General features: G+C 45.3%; 1 protein-coding gene across 1 annotated transcript; it reads left to right on the top strand.

Annotated features, from left to right (window-relative positions):
• The first annotated feature begins 1,477 nt into the window (after nt 1-1,477).
• INS (insulin) lies at nt 1,478-3,717 on the top strand. The gene is made up of 2 exons (XM_050953781.1): nt 1,478-1,664; nt 3,584-3,717. The coding sequence occupies exons 1-2, from the start codon at nt 1,478-1,480 to the stop codon at nt 3,715-3,717; spliced, it is 321 nt and encodes a 106-aa protein (XP_050809738.1).
• The last annotated feature ends 12,513 nt before the right edge of the window (nt 3,718-16,230 follow it).

Raw genomic sequence — 16,230 nt, 5'->3', positions numbered from 1 at the left:
AGACAAATGCAAAGGATATAAATACAGTGAAAGGAGGATAGGGAAGTCACTATAAAGCACCTCTTGTCTCTCCAAGCAGACCTCACTTCTTCTCCTGCTGCCACCTAGTTCGGTAAGTCCATTTTCCTCTCTATCACCTCAGCCTCTATCTGTGTGTTTTTTCAAGCCCTTTTCTTAGGAGAATGTAGTGCCAGTGAAAGGTGTTGGCTTGACAGCTCTGGCAAATTATATCAGCTATCTGCAGCATTTGGCACAGCATGGGGATATCAAAATTTCCCATACTGCCCCGCTCAAAAGCTTCAGACTTGACATGAATGGGTTACCTATCCACTGCTGGTCAGTCTTTGTGCTCACTCTGCTAAGACAGCAACCCAGGGTGCTAGTCAGTGCCCACAGTGGTTTTGTGATGTTCATAGCACAGGTGGGCACCACAAGCGGGAAGAGGTGACCATGGAGGCTCAGCAGTGAAAGTCTATCTTGAGTATTTTCCCCACAAAATATTCATTGCCAGGGGCAACCTGCTAGAAGGAGAAGAAACACACAAGCTAAATGCAGGCTAAAATTAAAAAAAAAACAACATCCCAGCGTTGCGGGCTGCCTCTTTATCCAGGCCATGGCTGAAATGCATTGGTAGGATGGGTAGGGAAGCTGGCACTGCTATGGCACATGTTGTACCTGTTCTACGGATAAGCAAAAGCAGCCTGATTAGGTCTGTTTCACCTCTTTGTGTGCATCTTGGGATTAACATGGCAGATGACTGCATCATTCCGTTCAAAAGACTATGGCCCAGATCCTGGTGTGTGCTGTAGCTATCGCCTAACAAGCACCACGTAACTGGCCATAGAAGGGTCATCCTGCTGTAGGAGGGTCCTCTGCTGCTGCAGAGATGCTGTTGTGACTCCTACAGTACAACCCCTTTTCCCCACCGTGCTGGTGTAGGGAACGTGACTGGGGTTTCCATATGCCCCACTGAGCCCTGACTGCTTTGCTGCCCCAGGATTTGGGGAGATCATAGGCTATCTTTGCATTCTTCTCCCTGAGGCTCCGAGCTGCGGCTGATGTGCAGGAGTTAAGAGCAGTTCTCTGTTATTTCGTACTCAGGCACTTAGGGTCCAGTCAATTCTTTGGGGGAAGAGGGCAGGGGGCGATAAATTAGACATGAACCATTTTCTACTTGACTAGGTTCATATGTACTGAGTACGAGCTGTTTTTTAAAAAGTATTAATAATGTAATATCACATGGGAGGCACCAAAGTTTCCCTGCAACTGGGATTCATAATGCACCCTCTCCTCCATGCTTCTGTGGGATTATTAGAAGGGCCCTTCCATCACTTTGCATTGACTCTCTTGCCAAAAGAATTAAAGGCTTTAAGATGCACAATGAAGTAAATCTCATATTAAACTCTCTCCTACCCACCCTCCCTGTTTCTAGCTCATTCTCCCCCTTCTAGCTTTCCTAGGTCTTGCCCTTCTCACCATGGCTCTCTGGATCCAATCACTGCCTCTCCTGGCCCTTCTTGCCCTTTCTGGCCCCCCTATCAGCCATGCTGCTGCCACCCAGCACCTCTGCGGCTCACACCTAGTGGAGGCCCTCTATCTGGTGTGTGGAGAACGGGGCTTCTTCTACTCTCCTAAAGCCCGACGGGACCTCGAGCAGCCCCTAGGTAAGTCAGTTCTTTCCAGCAGTCCCACTTGCTTCCCCTGCAGCTCACATCAGCTTCTTTCCCTTTGCAAACCACTTCTCTTTCCGCAGGAACTCGCAGGCTATGTATATATGTGTAGGAAGCATGTTGCTGAATCATAGTGAGAAGATGCTTCTCCATCACAGGGTGGCCAGGAAGGAAAGGGGAAGCCTGTACTGCAAGTGTTGGCAGGGAGAAAACTAGGGCACAGCATGTCTTAATAGCTGTCCTTCAGGGCATGCTGTTGAAATGTTAGCACCCATCTTCTCTTCAATGAGGCAAAAATGTATGAAGCAAATAAATGATGCTAATTATTATTATTAATGTGTATTGTGGTAGAGCCTAGCAATCCCAGTCCTGGATCTGGACCCCATTGTACAAATACTGGAAAATCATGTTTCAAATGAAGCTTCGTTTTTTTTTTTTTCAATGCAAAGATTGGCTGGGTGATCCTCCAATAAAGCAACATGCTGTAGGAATTATCACTGAAGGCTCACATTTGTCTCCTCCCTTAGAAAGCAGGGGCTGGGAACAGTGCCATTCCCAGCTCCTGATGGGCTCATAAAGTGCTTCGTGCTGCCAAATGGCTGACATAGAAGTGGTATTGTCAGGCACCATGGCTCTTCTCAGCCAGTTGGCTGAGCACAGATTGTCTGAAGGAAGGACAAGGTTTATCTACATGGTAGCCCAAGATTTCAGGTGCATTCCAAGGGGAAGAGAGGCTCCTCCATGTAAACATGTCATGGTGTCAAAATCAGGCGCTCACTTGGGTGCCAGTGGCACTGTAGCATCTGCCTGACTGAGGTGCAGAGTGAATGGGCTTGTTTCTAAGCTATTCTGTTTGACATTAAAAGGACTGGCTGGAAAATTTCAATTGAACAGGAAGCCCCTTTGTGCTAGGAGGTTTCCAAACATAAAACAGAGAGCCCCAGAGAACTTCTAAACAAAGACAAACAAAGAGCCAGGGGAAAGTGATGCAATAATGGAAATGGTCACAATTTTTCCATCTAAACTTTTGTAGTTGTACAATTGCTTTTTTTTCCCTTCCAAGCAAAAATTTTCACATCATTTGAAGTTTTCCATGTTTTTCATTGAAAAGCCAAATATTTCCGTTGAAAATAATTCAGTTAATCAAAAATATGGAAAAATTTTGTAAAAGTCCTCCATTTCCCACTTTTCACCAAACATAAATATGTACCATGTTCCAGTCATCCCTAGGTTACATGCAGCCAGTGAAGAGGAAAATGCTATTCCAGATTCAAAAGGCAGCACATCCAGCCTCACAATTAACACTTGCCCACAGTCCCTTGGGCAGTGTAATTGTTTGCTCAGGCTCACAAGATGAGGCTCCTCTGAGGCATTTGCAATTCCAACCTAATTCACCTCCATGTAACAAAGCAGCACATTTTTACGATAGTCTATTACCAGCCAGACACCTCATTTAGCTCAGAAGATCTTTCTCCATCTCTACAAGTCCCCTACAATAATTCTACACCCTCTTCTTTTTAGTATTGCCAATACCCATGAGGTATGGCCCCTCTAATGAGTTACAGAACCTGATTGGAACATGAAATACAGGTAGCATGACCAGATTGCAAGAGTGAAAAATCAGGACACTTTTTTTTTCTTTCCAGGGAGCAGGGTATAGTTCTGTATATAAGACAAAGCCCCTAATATCGGGAGAGTCCAGATAATATTGGGACATCTGATCACCCTAAATACAGGGCCTCTATAAGCTACAATATTAATAAAGGGAAAATAAATTCAGTTTCACCCTTTTTTCCAATCAGCTCTATATAGGAAATCCTGATCACTATAAAGAAGTACCCCAGCTGAGATAAAACAGCCAAAGGTAATTATATATATATAATTCCACAAGGTTTTCTTCTGTTTCCTGGCAGTGAATGGCCATCTGCCGAATTCGGTGGAAGAACTGCCATTCCAACAGGAATACCAGCAAGACAAGAGGGGAATCGTTGAGCAATGCTGCCATAACACCTGCTCCCTGTACCAGCTGGAAAACTACTGCAATTAGAGGAGAAAAATATGGAGGGGAGTGTGTGTCTGTGTGTGTGAGAGAGAAAGGCACTTTTGGTTTTGCACCTTTAAAGCAATTGAATAAAAATGCTGTGAATCTACTGAAGGAGCTGTGTAATTCATTATATGTTTGCCTCTAGAGCCTACTTTATGTTTTTTTCAGGAATCCAGAGTCTGAAAAGTCTTTTGCAGTCTGATAGGTCTCTATCAAAGGGATCAGAAAGGAATGGAGTCACCCATCGTGTAATAATGCCTTTACCCAACTCAGAAGACTTCTTGGGAATCTAAAAAGTCCTAAAAGCAGAGAACGCAATGCTGAACTGGGCATGTCAGGGTTAGTAGTAGAAACTACCATCAGTGACTTGGTGATGGGTGGTAAAAGGGGGTTTAAGATGAAGCATGTCTTGCCAACAACTTACTCCCGTACCATCTCCATCAGCACTTGATACTGACCAACTTTCTGTAGGTCCATGGTCCAAATATAGAAGCACTGCTGGGAAAATGGAACTCATTCAGATAGCAGGGCTCAGGCTGCTATAAGCAAAGAGTGGAGTAATCTCTTAACTATAACTGGTTAAATTAATCATTATGAACAACTGATTAAGTGAATCCAGCTCTCTTTCTGTTTGCAAATTGCCCACAAGTAGCTCATGGTTATTAAAAATGTGTTTGCTTTTCAGCAGTCTTTAACCAATAGTTCACAGAAAGCTAATTTCAGTGAAAGGAGTTTCCCCAAACCATTTGTAGTGACTACTCAGTGTTCAAAATGTGCTGTTTGAGCTGTGCTCCATGTGGAACATGGAATTGTTTCTGTTCCTTGCTGGGATTTCCCTGACCCTTATAACATGCTGCCCCTTCCACTCAAAACAAGTTGTTGCCTCACAACATGAATTTCATTTCTTGATTAATCTGATCTCAGCTGCAGCCCTGAAAAGCACCTACACTCAACTGCCTCGCTTCAATAAAACAAACAAGGTTACTGAGATTCAAATGCTGTATGTGTGGGAGGCCATTCCCATCTTATTTTTGCACCTAGGGTGTTTAACTTTATTGTCCCTTTTCATGGGGAACACTGCATACCCCTTTGCGCTGCACTAAGCATCCCACTCCATCACTGAGACGAGTTATGGGACTACCCTCTTATCCAGAGAAAGAAGTGGGCAAGGTAATTTCTTTTATTGGACCAACTTCTGTTGGTGAGAGACACACACTTAAATCCTGTGGCAAAGTATCTTCTTCTCCTCAGTAGGCTCAGTCCTTTTTAGCCTTGGAGACAGAGGCTTGGGCAAGACAAATCCTTACCAGTAGCACAGGGTCAGGCTATTCCTTTCCCCAGTCAGTCCTTTATGCTTGTTTTGCTTCCCTTCTGGTGAGGAAGTGCAGGCTTTCTTCCTGGAAGGGTTCAGTGTCTTGCTGCACCCAGCCCACTGAAAGCTTCCCTGCCCCTTCCACACAGGGGAGGGTTTAAAAAGGTCACAAGCAGTTGGAGCCAGCTGAACCTAATTAGTTCCCTAGTAACCCCTTTCCAGCTGAACCTTATTTTCCCATGGTTCTCTCTCCTCAATGGATTGGGAGAGGCCTTTTAACCCCCTGGGACTAATTACTACCCCCGCCTCACCCTTGTAGCTGTTTGTTCTGGGTTTACCACAGTCCACTTGAATGAAAAGGGAGCACCTCAAGGTGGCTGCATCTGTTTTATTCCTTCCTGTATCTCCACTGAATTTTTGTTTGTTCATTTGCTTGCAGGAAAAGAACCCCAATTCTTTCCTTTCAGAGGCAAATTTTGATAATTTCACTTGGAGCTCAGCAGATGAGGGAGGCTACTGGGACATATTAGTCTGAACATATACATCTCCTCTTCCCTGAAACAAAACCATCAATGGTCAATTTTAAATTGCTGATAAGCAGATGTTTCATAGAGCATCCTCACTGGTCTGCAGGCTCACAAGCATAACTTGCACTACCTGGGTTCTACCTGTACATACCTCAGAGAGATTTAGATGCCCCACCCCCACCCTGCCCCAAGTCCTTTTCATAGAATCTGGCCCAAAAGATGTCAGAACTGCTGTCTTCCAGCAAGTGATCACAGTATCCCAGGTGCCACCTTTTAATATGTTCCTAGAGTATAGCTCCTAGTTCCACCACGGACACAGTCTGGCAAACTGGTGACAAGTTCAAGGACTGGAATAGTGTGGGCTTGTGTGGACCACCTTGGCAGAAGTGCAGGCGGGAAGCATACCTGCACAAAATGGAAAAATCAAACAGCATGAGACTTTCCGTCCAGTTGACCTCTTCCTAGTTAGGTACTTATACGGTCCCTATCACTGTCATATCTGACAACCTCGGACATTGATTCATTTATCCTCACCATACCCTGGGAGGTAAAGCAATGTTCTTATCCCCATTCTACTGATGGGGAACTGAGCCACAAAAGATTCAAGCCCAGTTCTAGTGACAATCCCCATTGACTTCACAGGGACGGGATTTCACCCAAAGAAATTGATTTGGGTAAGGTCATGCAGAAAGGGGGGTTAGTCCAGTGCCTTAACCCCATGACCACTCTCGTCTCAGCATCTCACTCCTACAAGTGCCACCATCCTGGACTAGAGGCACATCTCTTTGGCCTCTATTCTATAGAACTGTGGTGCCTGTGGTTGTGCTTGGGAAACTCAGGCCACAAGCCCCAGGCTGGGAAGATATGATGAGATCTTTGCATGGCTGTTGCTGCTTTCAGAGTAACGAGCTCCAAGCCAGGCTGAGTATCATTTCATTCGTTTCTAGGGAAGACTCTGAAGAAGCACTTATATAGCTATGCTAATGCTGAGTGAGATCACCAGGATTCAGATTTTTGCAATAAAAATGCCAAGAGCAATTACTAATGATAAGGCTATTTAGTTAAATTCAGGCATTTAGCTTAAGTTCCAGCAATTGCACACTTTCCATCATGCCAGAGGAGCAGTGCTAAACAGAGCCACAGAGACAGAAGAGGAATTCTGATGCTGACTCCACTCGCAAATGTGGAAGGCCAAACAGTTCAAAGGAGGAAAACCTCATGAACAGAGACCCTTGTGAGGCAGACGTTCCTCTCCTCAGTGACCAGATTTAGAGGTGCCAGAGTAATTCTTTCCTTAGAGAGAAACACAAATTGGGGTCCCCTTAGAAATAGCAGAGGAAGAGGCCTGCTTAAGTGAGTCTTGTCCAAGGTCAGTCAGTTGTGTCCTGGAGCACAACACAGTGTCACTTTTCACCATGAACCTGTAGAATCTGCTGTGCTTTAGAGGGAAGAGCTCAAGTAACACACACTTGCTGCAGAAAGTGGCATTGGTAATTCAGCAGGTGGCACTCTTCCCTTGGAATCAGAACCGAGCCAATGCCCTCCTGTGTGCTGCTGAATGTACCCATCTCTTGTATGAGGCGTAAAGCAGTGCAGTTGGTCATTCACTCTCCTTAGCACAGGCAGAGTCAGATAATGTTGCCAGACTTGCAGCAATAGATTTTCTGGGATCGTGGGGCCCACTAATACAGGTAGATTATACCAATATTTACTATGCTTGCTCCAGTGCTGCTTCATGAGATAGAGTTCAGGGTGGGGGTATGTCTCAAGCCCCCACAGGGAAGCAGGATGTCTCCCTATCTATCATGGCCCACAAGCATGGAGTACAATGCAGATTCTTTTTCCTCCTTCTCAGCAAGAATCCTCCATCCTCCTAACTCCTCCTGGCCAAGAACATACACCACTTCTCTGGCCAGAGCCCACCTCACTGTGGGGCTGAAATCCTACCTCCTTACTCCTTCCGCACCCATAGCTCAGTTCAGGGTGAGTGGGAAAAGTTACTCACTGCTTCATTGGCTTTGCAGGTGAAAGCCCCATCAAAGAGCTTTACAGGGAGCCCGAGATTTACCTACACTAGCCCAGCTGCTGTGGATGAGATTGCTCAACCTGGGTGCTCACTCAATAAAAGCACCTCCCCCTCCTTGGTCCTCTTCATAGAGCCTGACCCAAAAGATACCAGAATTCCTCCCTCCTCTTCTGCTCCTTCTCCCAGAAGAGATTCCTAACTCCTATGTTCTTGTGCTTGCACATGGGCACCAAGGAAAGGTTTTCTCAACTGCTTCCACTGCCCTCTTTCCTCCTCCCACCCCTTTCCCTAGACAGTCTGCCTGCATATAGAGGAGGAGAGGAGATGGGAAAGGCAGGCCCTAGTCAAAATCAGCAGCTCACAGGCACCTGGGATTATGTTCCTGTGTATTTAAAGCACTCAGATACCACAGCAATGAGTGAGATATCAATGCCTGGAGAGAAGGCAGTTTTACAGTTTTTTTTACATGCTGTCAGAGATGAACAGTGACTGCCCAGAAAAAACAATCAAGGCAGCTGCGCACATTTAAATCCCTGAACATTCCTGGGGTGCTATATATCTCATGCAGGCCCCCTAGACGGGTGTTAGGAACAGAGGGGAAGCTTCGTATATTGCATCATTGCCATTGTACAAGTGCTTATCAAAATTAGAAGAGAAGTGTCTTCATTATCATTAACTCTTTGTATGACAGTAGCACCTAGAAGCCCCAGCTGAGGTCAGGACCCCACTGTGCTAGGCGGTGTCCAGATATGCGTCAAGAGTGTCTCTGCCCAAAAGAGAGCAGTGTCTAATCAGACAGAGGTTGAGAGACAGGAAGTTATCATCACCATCCTCGTTTTACAGAGAGGGAAACTGAAGCACCAGCAGATTAAGTGACTAGTTCAGAGGAGCAGAGGAAGTGTGAGTCAGAGCCAGGAACTGAACACATATTGCTGAAGTTCTGGTTCAGTACCTTAACCACAAGAACACCCTTCCTTTCTGGTGTCTCTCTTCTGCTTGGTAGCAGTGGACACTCCCCACTAGAGCAAGGGCTTAGCCTCATTCCCCCTCCCCTCAATGAACAATATCTACTGAACATTCTCATTGGATGTAGCTACATCTGTCTGCCTCAGACTATGAAAGGTCTGTCTCTCTCTCCTCTCCTAGCGAGAGGGGAAAAAGTTGGTATGGTGAAGAGTCTCATGCACTGAGTAACTGTATTTTTAAGGTGACCCGCAACTGGGAAAAATAAATCAGTGCCCTTTCATTCTTCTTTGTGCTATATTTAAAAAGGCCTGAAAGGTTTTTGGTATATTCTTATTTTTTCTTAATTGAGGAATTCTTGATCTCATTCATCACTGATGATATGTACTCTGGTTTTACTGATGTAACTACATCGAGGTAAGTGCAGTTACATCCCATGTTGATTGAAGCCCATCAGTGCTTGCCTTCCCCATTTTTGCTAGAGGACTAGTGAAATCAGATTTTCTCCTGACTGTTTATTAGGAGTTTCACTCGATAAGCTCTTAGACAGTTTGACTAAAATATAACTTCCTGGCTCACTTGCTCAAGTTTCAGTAGGGTTTGGAAATTAGCTTTCAGCCCAGATCCCCTCCCCCACACCCTTTCTGTCAATTGCTTGTGCTGTGGCTCCTCTTTTTCTCTCCCTGACTCAGCTCTCCAGTCAGGTCACCAGATCATGACCCACTTCTGAGGCAACAAACTCCCACTGGACAAGTTGTCCATATGCCTTCTCAGGTACCACTTTACCAGGAGATGGTAGGGGAACCACTCTTCCCTGTTCCAGCACAGGAACCCTACAACTAGTCATCTAGATTTGCTCAGCATCAGTCCTCATTGCTGTTTCCCTAGGCTCCTCCCCCAACACTTTGCCTTTCTGTGAGTTTGCTACCAGAGCTTTCTCCACTCCCCATAGCTATTCCACCCCTCTAGGTCTCTTGTAAAACACTCTAGTCCAGAGCAGGATCCCAATACTCTTCCCCAGGTCTCCTTCTTATCCCTAGCCAACTCCCCTTTCTTCTGTAGAGTGACTGCCAACCTCCTGCCTGCAGCCCCTTCCTGGCTTTATACTCCTATGCCAGCTCCTCCCCAAGTTGGGTTTCATCTGCAATTAGGCCCTATCAACCCCTGGTTCCCCTCCAGGTACATCACAGAATGTTAATTGGCTCCTCCTGGCCCAGATGAATCCACTCACGGTTCAATGGGTTGAACACCGCATTGTACAGATCTTGTAATGTCTTAGTACCCCGGGATCTCCAGTCCTCCATGGAATTCTCTGACACAAACAGGGCGGTTCCGAACTGATATTTCTAATGGGGGAAAAAATCCCAAGTAGAAACAACATTTTCAGGCCTTCTTCAGACCTTATAAAACAGTGAAGAGGGCGACACAACTGCAATTTTTTCCCTTTGTAGGTCACTTCTATGTTGTTAAGCCAAACTCCAGTCTGTCTGGAGGAGCTGAACTGAACAGCTGATCCCCAGGCTGCAAAGTGAGCAAAGATGGAAGTCTTGCTTGGCATCAGAGCTACATCCAACTTTGTTATCTTAATCTCAGGCAACTGGAGAGTTCCTGAGGCATAACAGGTGCTTCCCCTATTAGGGAAAGAGTGTTTCCCTCTCCCCCTCAATACTAACATAAACAAGAGCGTGTCAGTAGGATAAGACATGGGAGAGCCATCACTGAGAAAGCTCATCCTGCTTGATTCTCAGGGAGAATTAATAACACAGCTTTGCAAACCTGCCCAGAGGCTGGGGTGGGTGTGGGGGATGGGGATGGAGAATGCAGAGCCAGCATTTCTGGTAACCAGTGGGATGAGATAGTGGGCAGGGACCAAAGTCTATTCTCTGTTTCAGCCCATATAACATCGATAACCTTTAGTCACTTCTAACAGTGTCTGAACATTGTGCAGACTGAAATCGCCTAGTGTGGCCTGTTCGTTCTATTGCTTCCAGCTCTGCTGCATGGAGGGTACAGCTGGAGGATAGGGAAAAAGGGCAAGTTAACTGCCTATATTGCCTAACCTTTCTCTGAAAGTGATGTAAGCAATTGCTTAGAAAAAGTCAAAAGTGCCCTTCATTGTCTACAAACCACTTGGCTGTTTTTTCTAGGATTGGGATCTATGAGTCACACATATTGTAACCCAGGGATCAGCAACTTTTCAGAAGTGGTCTTCACTTATTTACTTTAACTTAAGGTTTTGCGTGCTGATAATACATTTTAACCTTTTTTAGAAGGTCTCTCTCTATAAATCTATATTATATAACTAAATTATTGTTGTACAAAAACAAGGTTTTCAAAATGTTTAAGAAGCTTAATTTAAAATTAAATTAAAATGCTGATCTTAAGCCACCGGCCCACTCAGCCCACTGCCAGCCTGGGGTTCCATTCACCTAGTTCGGCAGTGGGCTGAGCGGGGCCAACGGACAGGCCCCCAGACCGGGGGTGCAGGTGGGAATGTGTGGAGGGTGCAGGAGCTCCTGTTTGGTGCTCAGAGTGGGGCTGGGGATGTGGGGGGGTGCAGGAGTCAGAACAGGGGCTGGAGGTGTGTGAAGAGGTGCAGGAGTCAGGGTGTGGAATGGCTGGATATGTGTGGGAGATGCAGAAGTCAGGGCTGGGTTGTGGGTGGTGCGGGGGTCAGGGCAGAGGGCTGGGTATATAGGAGAGGGTGCAGGGGTCGGAGCAGAGGACTGGGTATGTGTGGGGGGGTTCAGAGGTCAGGGCAGAGGGCTGGGTGTGTGGGGCGGGTTCAGGGGTCAGGGCAGAGGGCTGTGTGTGTATGTGGGGTTCAGGGGTCAGGGCAGAGGGCTGGATGTGTGTGGGGGGGTTCAGGGGTCAGGGCAGAGGGCTGAGGTGCTCGGTTCGTGGGGTTGCTCCCAGCCCCCTGCCATGAGCGGCTCATGGCAGGGGGCTGGAGGGGATATGCCTGATACCACCCCTTTCCCCAGGGCCCCATCCGTCCCCACCTCTGCCTCCTCCCCGGAGCAGGGAGCGCGCTGCTGGTCCACTCCCTCTCCCCCTTGCAAGAACGATCAGCTGATCGGCGCAGGGAAGGAGAGGAGGAGGCACAGGAAGGCAGCATGCTGGGGGAAGATGTGGGGGAAGGGGGAGCTTGGCTAGGGTTAGCCATACCATGACACTCCTGAATTTGTTAATTTCCCAGATAGACCTGAACTGAGCTTTAGTTTCACAGAAGAGTCTGAATATTTCCCTATTCTGATTAACCAAACATGGACTCTACCTCCATCGTATTAATAAAATCAGAGCCGGGGCTCATATTTCTGAGAGCTTTTAATTAAGACACCATTGTTTTGTATTAATGTAAACAACTAGCAGCTTTTTCAGGCTAGATGTCTACACAGAACTAAAACTCCTATCCCACCATGCGACAAGTCTTGTGTAAATCCTGAGATGGATTTATTGAGGGACTTGAGTTATTCCAAATCCTGCTCAGGGTTCGGAAGAGTAAATTCCTAGCACTTTACATTCATTCAGGTCTGAAACTGGTTGCTGACATGGAAATGGTAGGTAAAATCGGGGAAAGAGTAAGATTATCTCATGTCACATACCCTAGCTCTTCCATGCTAGCTTGATCTCAGAAGGAAGTAAGGGGTGGGGGAAAACATGCAAAAGTAAGTTGGGTTCTTTAATATTTTGTCATGTAGATAGGAGGAGAAGGACACTTGAAACGATTGTTCAAGGGGAATGATTTCCCTCCTCTGATAATAAAAAATGGACTTCTTTTCTTCTCTCTCCAGAAATAGTTTTTCCTAAGGTGACAAAGAAAATACAAAATGATAGGCGTCAAACATCAATATACAAGGAACCCAAAAGAGATACAGCTATTACTCTTGGAGCAACCCACACCATCACTGGTTCATTCACTTGCACATCCACCAATGTAGTATACGCCATCATATGCCAGCAATGCCCCTCTGCTATGTACATCGGCCAAACTGGACAGTCTCTACGGAAAAGGATAAATGGACACAAATCAGACATTAGGAATGGCAATATACAAAAAACCTGTAGGAGAGCACTTCAACCTCCCTGGCCACACTATAGCAGACCTTAAGGTGGCCATCCTGCAGCAAAAAAACTTCAGGACCAGACTTCAAAGAGAAACTGCTGAGCTTCAGTTCATCTGCAAATTTGACACCATCAGCTCAGGATTGAACAAAGACCGTGAATGGCTTGCCAATTACAGAACCAGTTTCTCCTCTCTTGGTTTTCACACCTCAACTGCTAGAACAGGGCCTCATCCTCCCTGATTGAACTGACCTCATTATCTCTAGCTTGCTTACTAGCATATATATACCTGCCCCTGGAAATTTCCATTACATGCATCTGAGGAAGTGGGTATTCACCAAGAAAGCTCATGCTCCAAAACATCTGTTAGTCTATAAGGTGCCACAGGATTCTTTGCTGCTTTTACAGATCCAGACTAACACGGCTACCCCTCTGATACAGGGAGTGATGGTGATTCTTGATTTTCAGAGCTCAGTGACTAGATATATTCAAATGAATTATATGGGTTATTTTTCCTGGGAATGCTCCCAATGGTCCATCCAATATTTACTTTGCACAGCTCAAGAATTAAGATTAGTAGTTGCTGACATGAAAATCTAACTGAACTAGTTAAAATTGTTACAATTTGTAATTCACCTGTAGTAACAGCTGTGGGAATCCCTTTATTTTACAAGGCTTTCCAACTTCAAGACTGAATCATAGAATCATAGAAATGTTAGGTTTGGAAGAGACCTCAGGGGGTCATCTAGTTCAACCCCCTGCTCAAAGCAGGACCAAGAATGTCACTATAACTCAGCTAGTAGTCAACCAACAGTCCTTATTGCATTTTCCCAGGGGCTAAACTGAACTATTGTGTTCGGACATAGTGGATGGGTTTTCTGTTACATCCCAGGGAAATCATCTCCATGTGCTAGAACCTATGGAGATCGAAAATGCCTCTGAATTGTAGAAACTCTGATTACTTCTGGATTCTACAATTCAAAACTCCACAAACTTTCAAAGCAGGGTGTGACAGAGTGCTAGGTATGAAACCCTGAGTCAGAACTCTGTTCACAGCAGCTCCAGTCAGGCATAGCAAATGGGAGATGATGAGGCAGAGTTGTGCCTAATCTGTGAGTGGGACAGGGCAGAAAAGCTAATGAAGCCATTAGCCAGAGCCCACAAATAGGCACAGGAAGGAAGTGAAAAAGGGAAAAGCAGGCAATGAGAGAAAGAGAGTGATTGATTGATTGATTGCTCTCCCCTGCTTGTAAAGGTGCTAGATATGTTGTGGGACTCAATTATAAATAAACTGTGCAGGGCGTTGAACCAATACAAGGGTCTCTGTCTGGTTTGTTGACTGAGACAGAAGCAGGACGGAGGAGGCCCTGTTACACAGGGGTTTGGATGATGCTTCATTTCCGCTTCCTAAGTGATGTGGCAAAGTGAAGAGCAAAGTGGGACAAAGGTGGGGGTTTCTTCTCCAGTTGTTCTGATGGCTTTATTGAAAAGGAAGCAACACACTAGAAATGAATCTTTGTAACTAACACATTTTAATAAATGGATCTATTTTAGATGCCTGAGAATGTATTATTCAAATTATTTGTCTTACCATAGCACCTAGTAGTCCTAATCATGGAGCCCATTGTGCAGGGCGCTATTTGCACTGAATATAAGTGTGAGCAAAGCACCTAACACAACTACACTGTGCTCATTAGAACTTCAGTTCCTATTTATACTCTATGCAACGTCCAAATAAAATCGCCGCCTGTCAATAACCTAGTCCCAGATTTGGACCTTAGCGTGCAAAATATGGGGGTTAGCATGAAAACCTCCAAGCTTAGTTACCAGCTTGGACCTGGTACTGCTGCCACCACCCAAAAAATTAGAGTGTTTTGGGGCACTCTGGTCCCCCCAAAAACCTTCCCTGGGGACCCCAAGACCCAACACCCTTGAGTGTCACAACAAAGGGAAATAAACCTTTTCCCTTCCCCCCCCTCCAGGTGTTCCTGGAGAGAGACACCGAAGTAAGCTTCGTGAATCTAAACAGAGGGATTCCACCCTCCCCGTTCCCAGCCTTGGAAAACAGAAGTACCGAGAGTTAATCTCTCTTTCCCCCCTCACCCAGAGGGTATGCAAAGTCAGGCTAGTAAATCTAACACACACAGATTTTCCTCTGACTTCTTCCTCCCACCAATTCCCTGGTGAGTACAGACTCAATTTCCCTGAAGTCCCTCACTAAAGAAAAACTCCAACAGGTCTTAAAAGAAAGCTTTATATAAAAAGAAAGAAAAATACATACAAATGGTCTCTCTGTATTAAGGTGACAAATACAGGGTCAATTGCTTAAAAGAAATATTGAACAAACAGCCTTATTCAGAAAGAATACAATTCAAAGCACTCCAGCAACTATAAACATGTAAATACAAAACAACAAACCATTTTGTACTCACAACTTGGAAACAGAAGATTAGAAAGCAGGAAATAGAAAAAATCCTTCTCTAGCTGAGAGAGATTCAGGCAGAAGACAAAGAACACAGACACAAACTTCCCTCCACCCAGAGTTGAAAAAATCCTGTTTCCTGATTGGTCCTCTGGTCAGGTGCTTCAGGAACTTCTTTCCAGGTGTAAGAACATTAACCCTTAGCTATCTGTTTATGACACCCCCGCATCAACCTCAAAGCTCCTTTCTAAAGAGCAGAAGCTTTAGTTCTGTTCTCCTTGCTGTCTGCATTATCTGCCATAACTTGCTGTCTCAATGCAGAGCATTACCATCGAGGACAAAAACAACTGGAGAAAGGCTAAGAACTGTGAGGATGTGAGATAAAAAGTTCCTTTTACTGAGCCAATTGTCAGATGTTGAGGAATGTACCTTCCCTTCGGCTAGGACAAATTCCACTATGGACAGGGTTAACTTGAGAGAAAATATGGTCAAACGAATCAAGCATAGAACTGGGAGCCAGGAATGCCTGAGTCCTTATCCCAAGTCTGCTGTTGATTCCCCACGTGGCCTTGAGCAAATCAGTTCATTTCTATGTGTTTCTGTTTCCCCCATCTGTAATAAGGGATTAACATTCTTCCTTACCTCACAGAGGTTTTTAAGAGCCGTAATTAGCTACCATTTTTACAGTGCTATGAATGCATATTGACAAGAGAGAACTGTGTTCAGGTTCTAGACAAATGCAGTTTTAAATAGAATTATTATTATAATTAATTGGATTGTGGGAGTGCCTAGAGATCCCAGCCGCCTTGTGCTCGGTGCTGCACAATTAATTTGCAGAAGTTATGTCAATGCAGTTTCGTTTTCAGTGACGGTCTGGTCATGGGAAAGCAGATAAGAATTTTTTCACCTTTGAGGGTCTCCTTCAGCCATGGTAATGTTGATTCTCCCCCCCCCCAATATGTTTTGGGAATCACTTTTAGGACCAAATTTTCAAAACTTGGCACGTAAGTTGGACTTTCAAAATGTATGCTGGCACCCATGTTGTGTGTATATTCCCTATTTATCTGCTCTAACTGGCATTTCCAAGTGCAGGATGAGTAATTGCAGGTGCGTGTGTCTATATGTGCATGCAGTTATCAGCTTTGCTGGTGCAAATGCTTGTTTGCCTACAGTTCTGTGTGAACTAGGGATTCTGTCCACA

This window comes from Gopherus flavomarginatus, chromosome 5 (assembly GCF_025201925.1).
Source record: "Gopherus flavomarginatus isolate rGopFla2 chromosome 5, rGopFla2.mat.asm, whole genome shotgun sequence".
In the NCBI taxonomy this organism is placed as follows: Eukaryota; Metazoa; Chordata; order Testudines; family Testudinidae; genus Gopherus; species Gopherus flavomarginatus.
Note: the sequence above shows the minus strand (reverse complement) of the source record. Positions and strands in the feature narration are given on the sequence as shown.

Bases quoted from the DNA above. Each gene is read 5' to 3' on its own strand.
- INS (XM_050953781.1), top strand. From the start codon at position 1,478: ATGGCTCTCTGGATCCAATCACTGCCTCTCCTGGCCCTTCTTGCCCTT. The intron at 1,665-3,583 runs GTAAGTCAGTTC...GTTTCCTGGCAG, and splicing joins GGACCTCGAGCAGCCCCTAG to TGAATGGCCATCTGCCGAAT.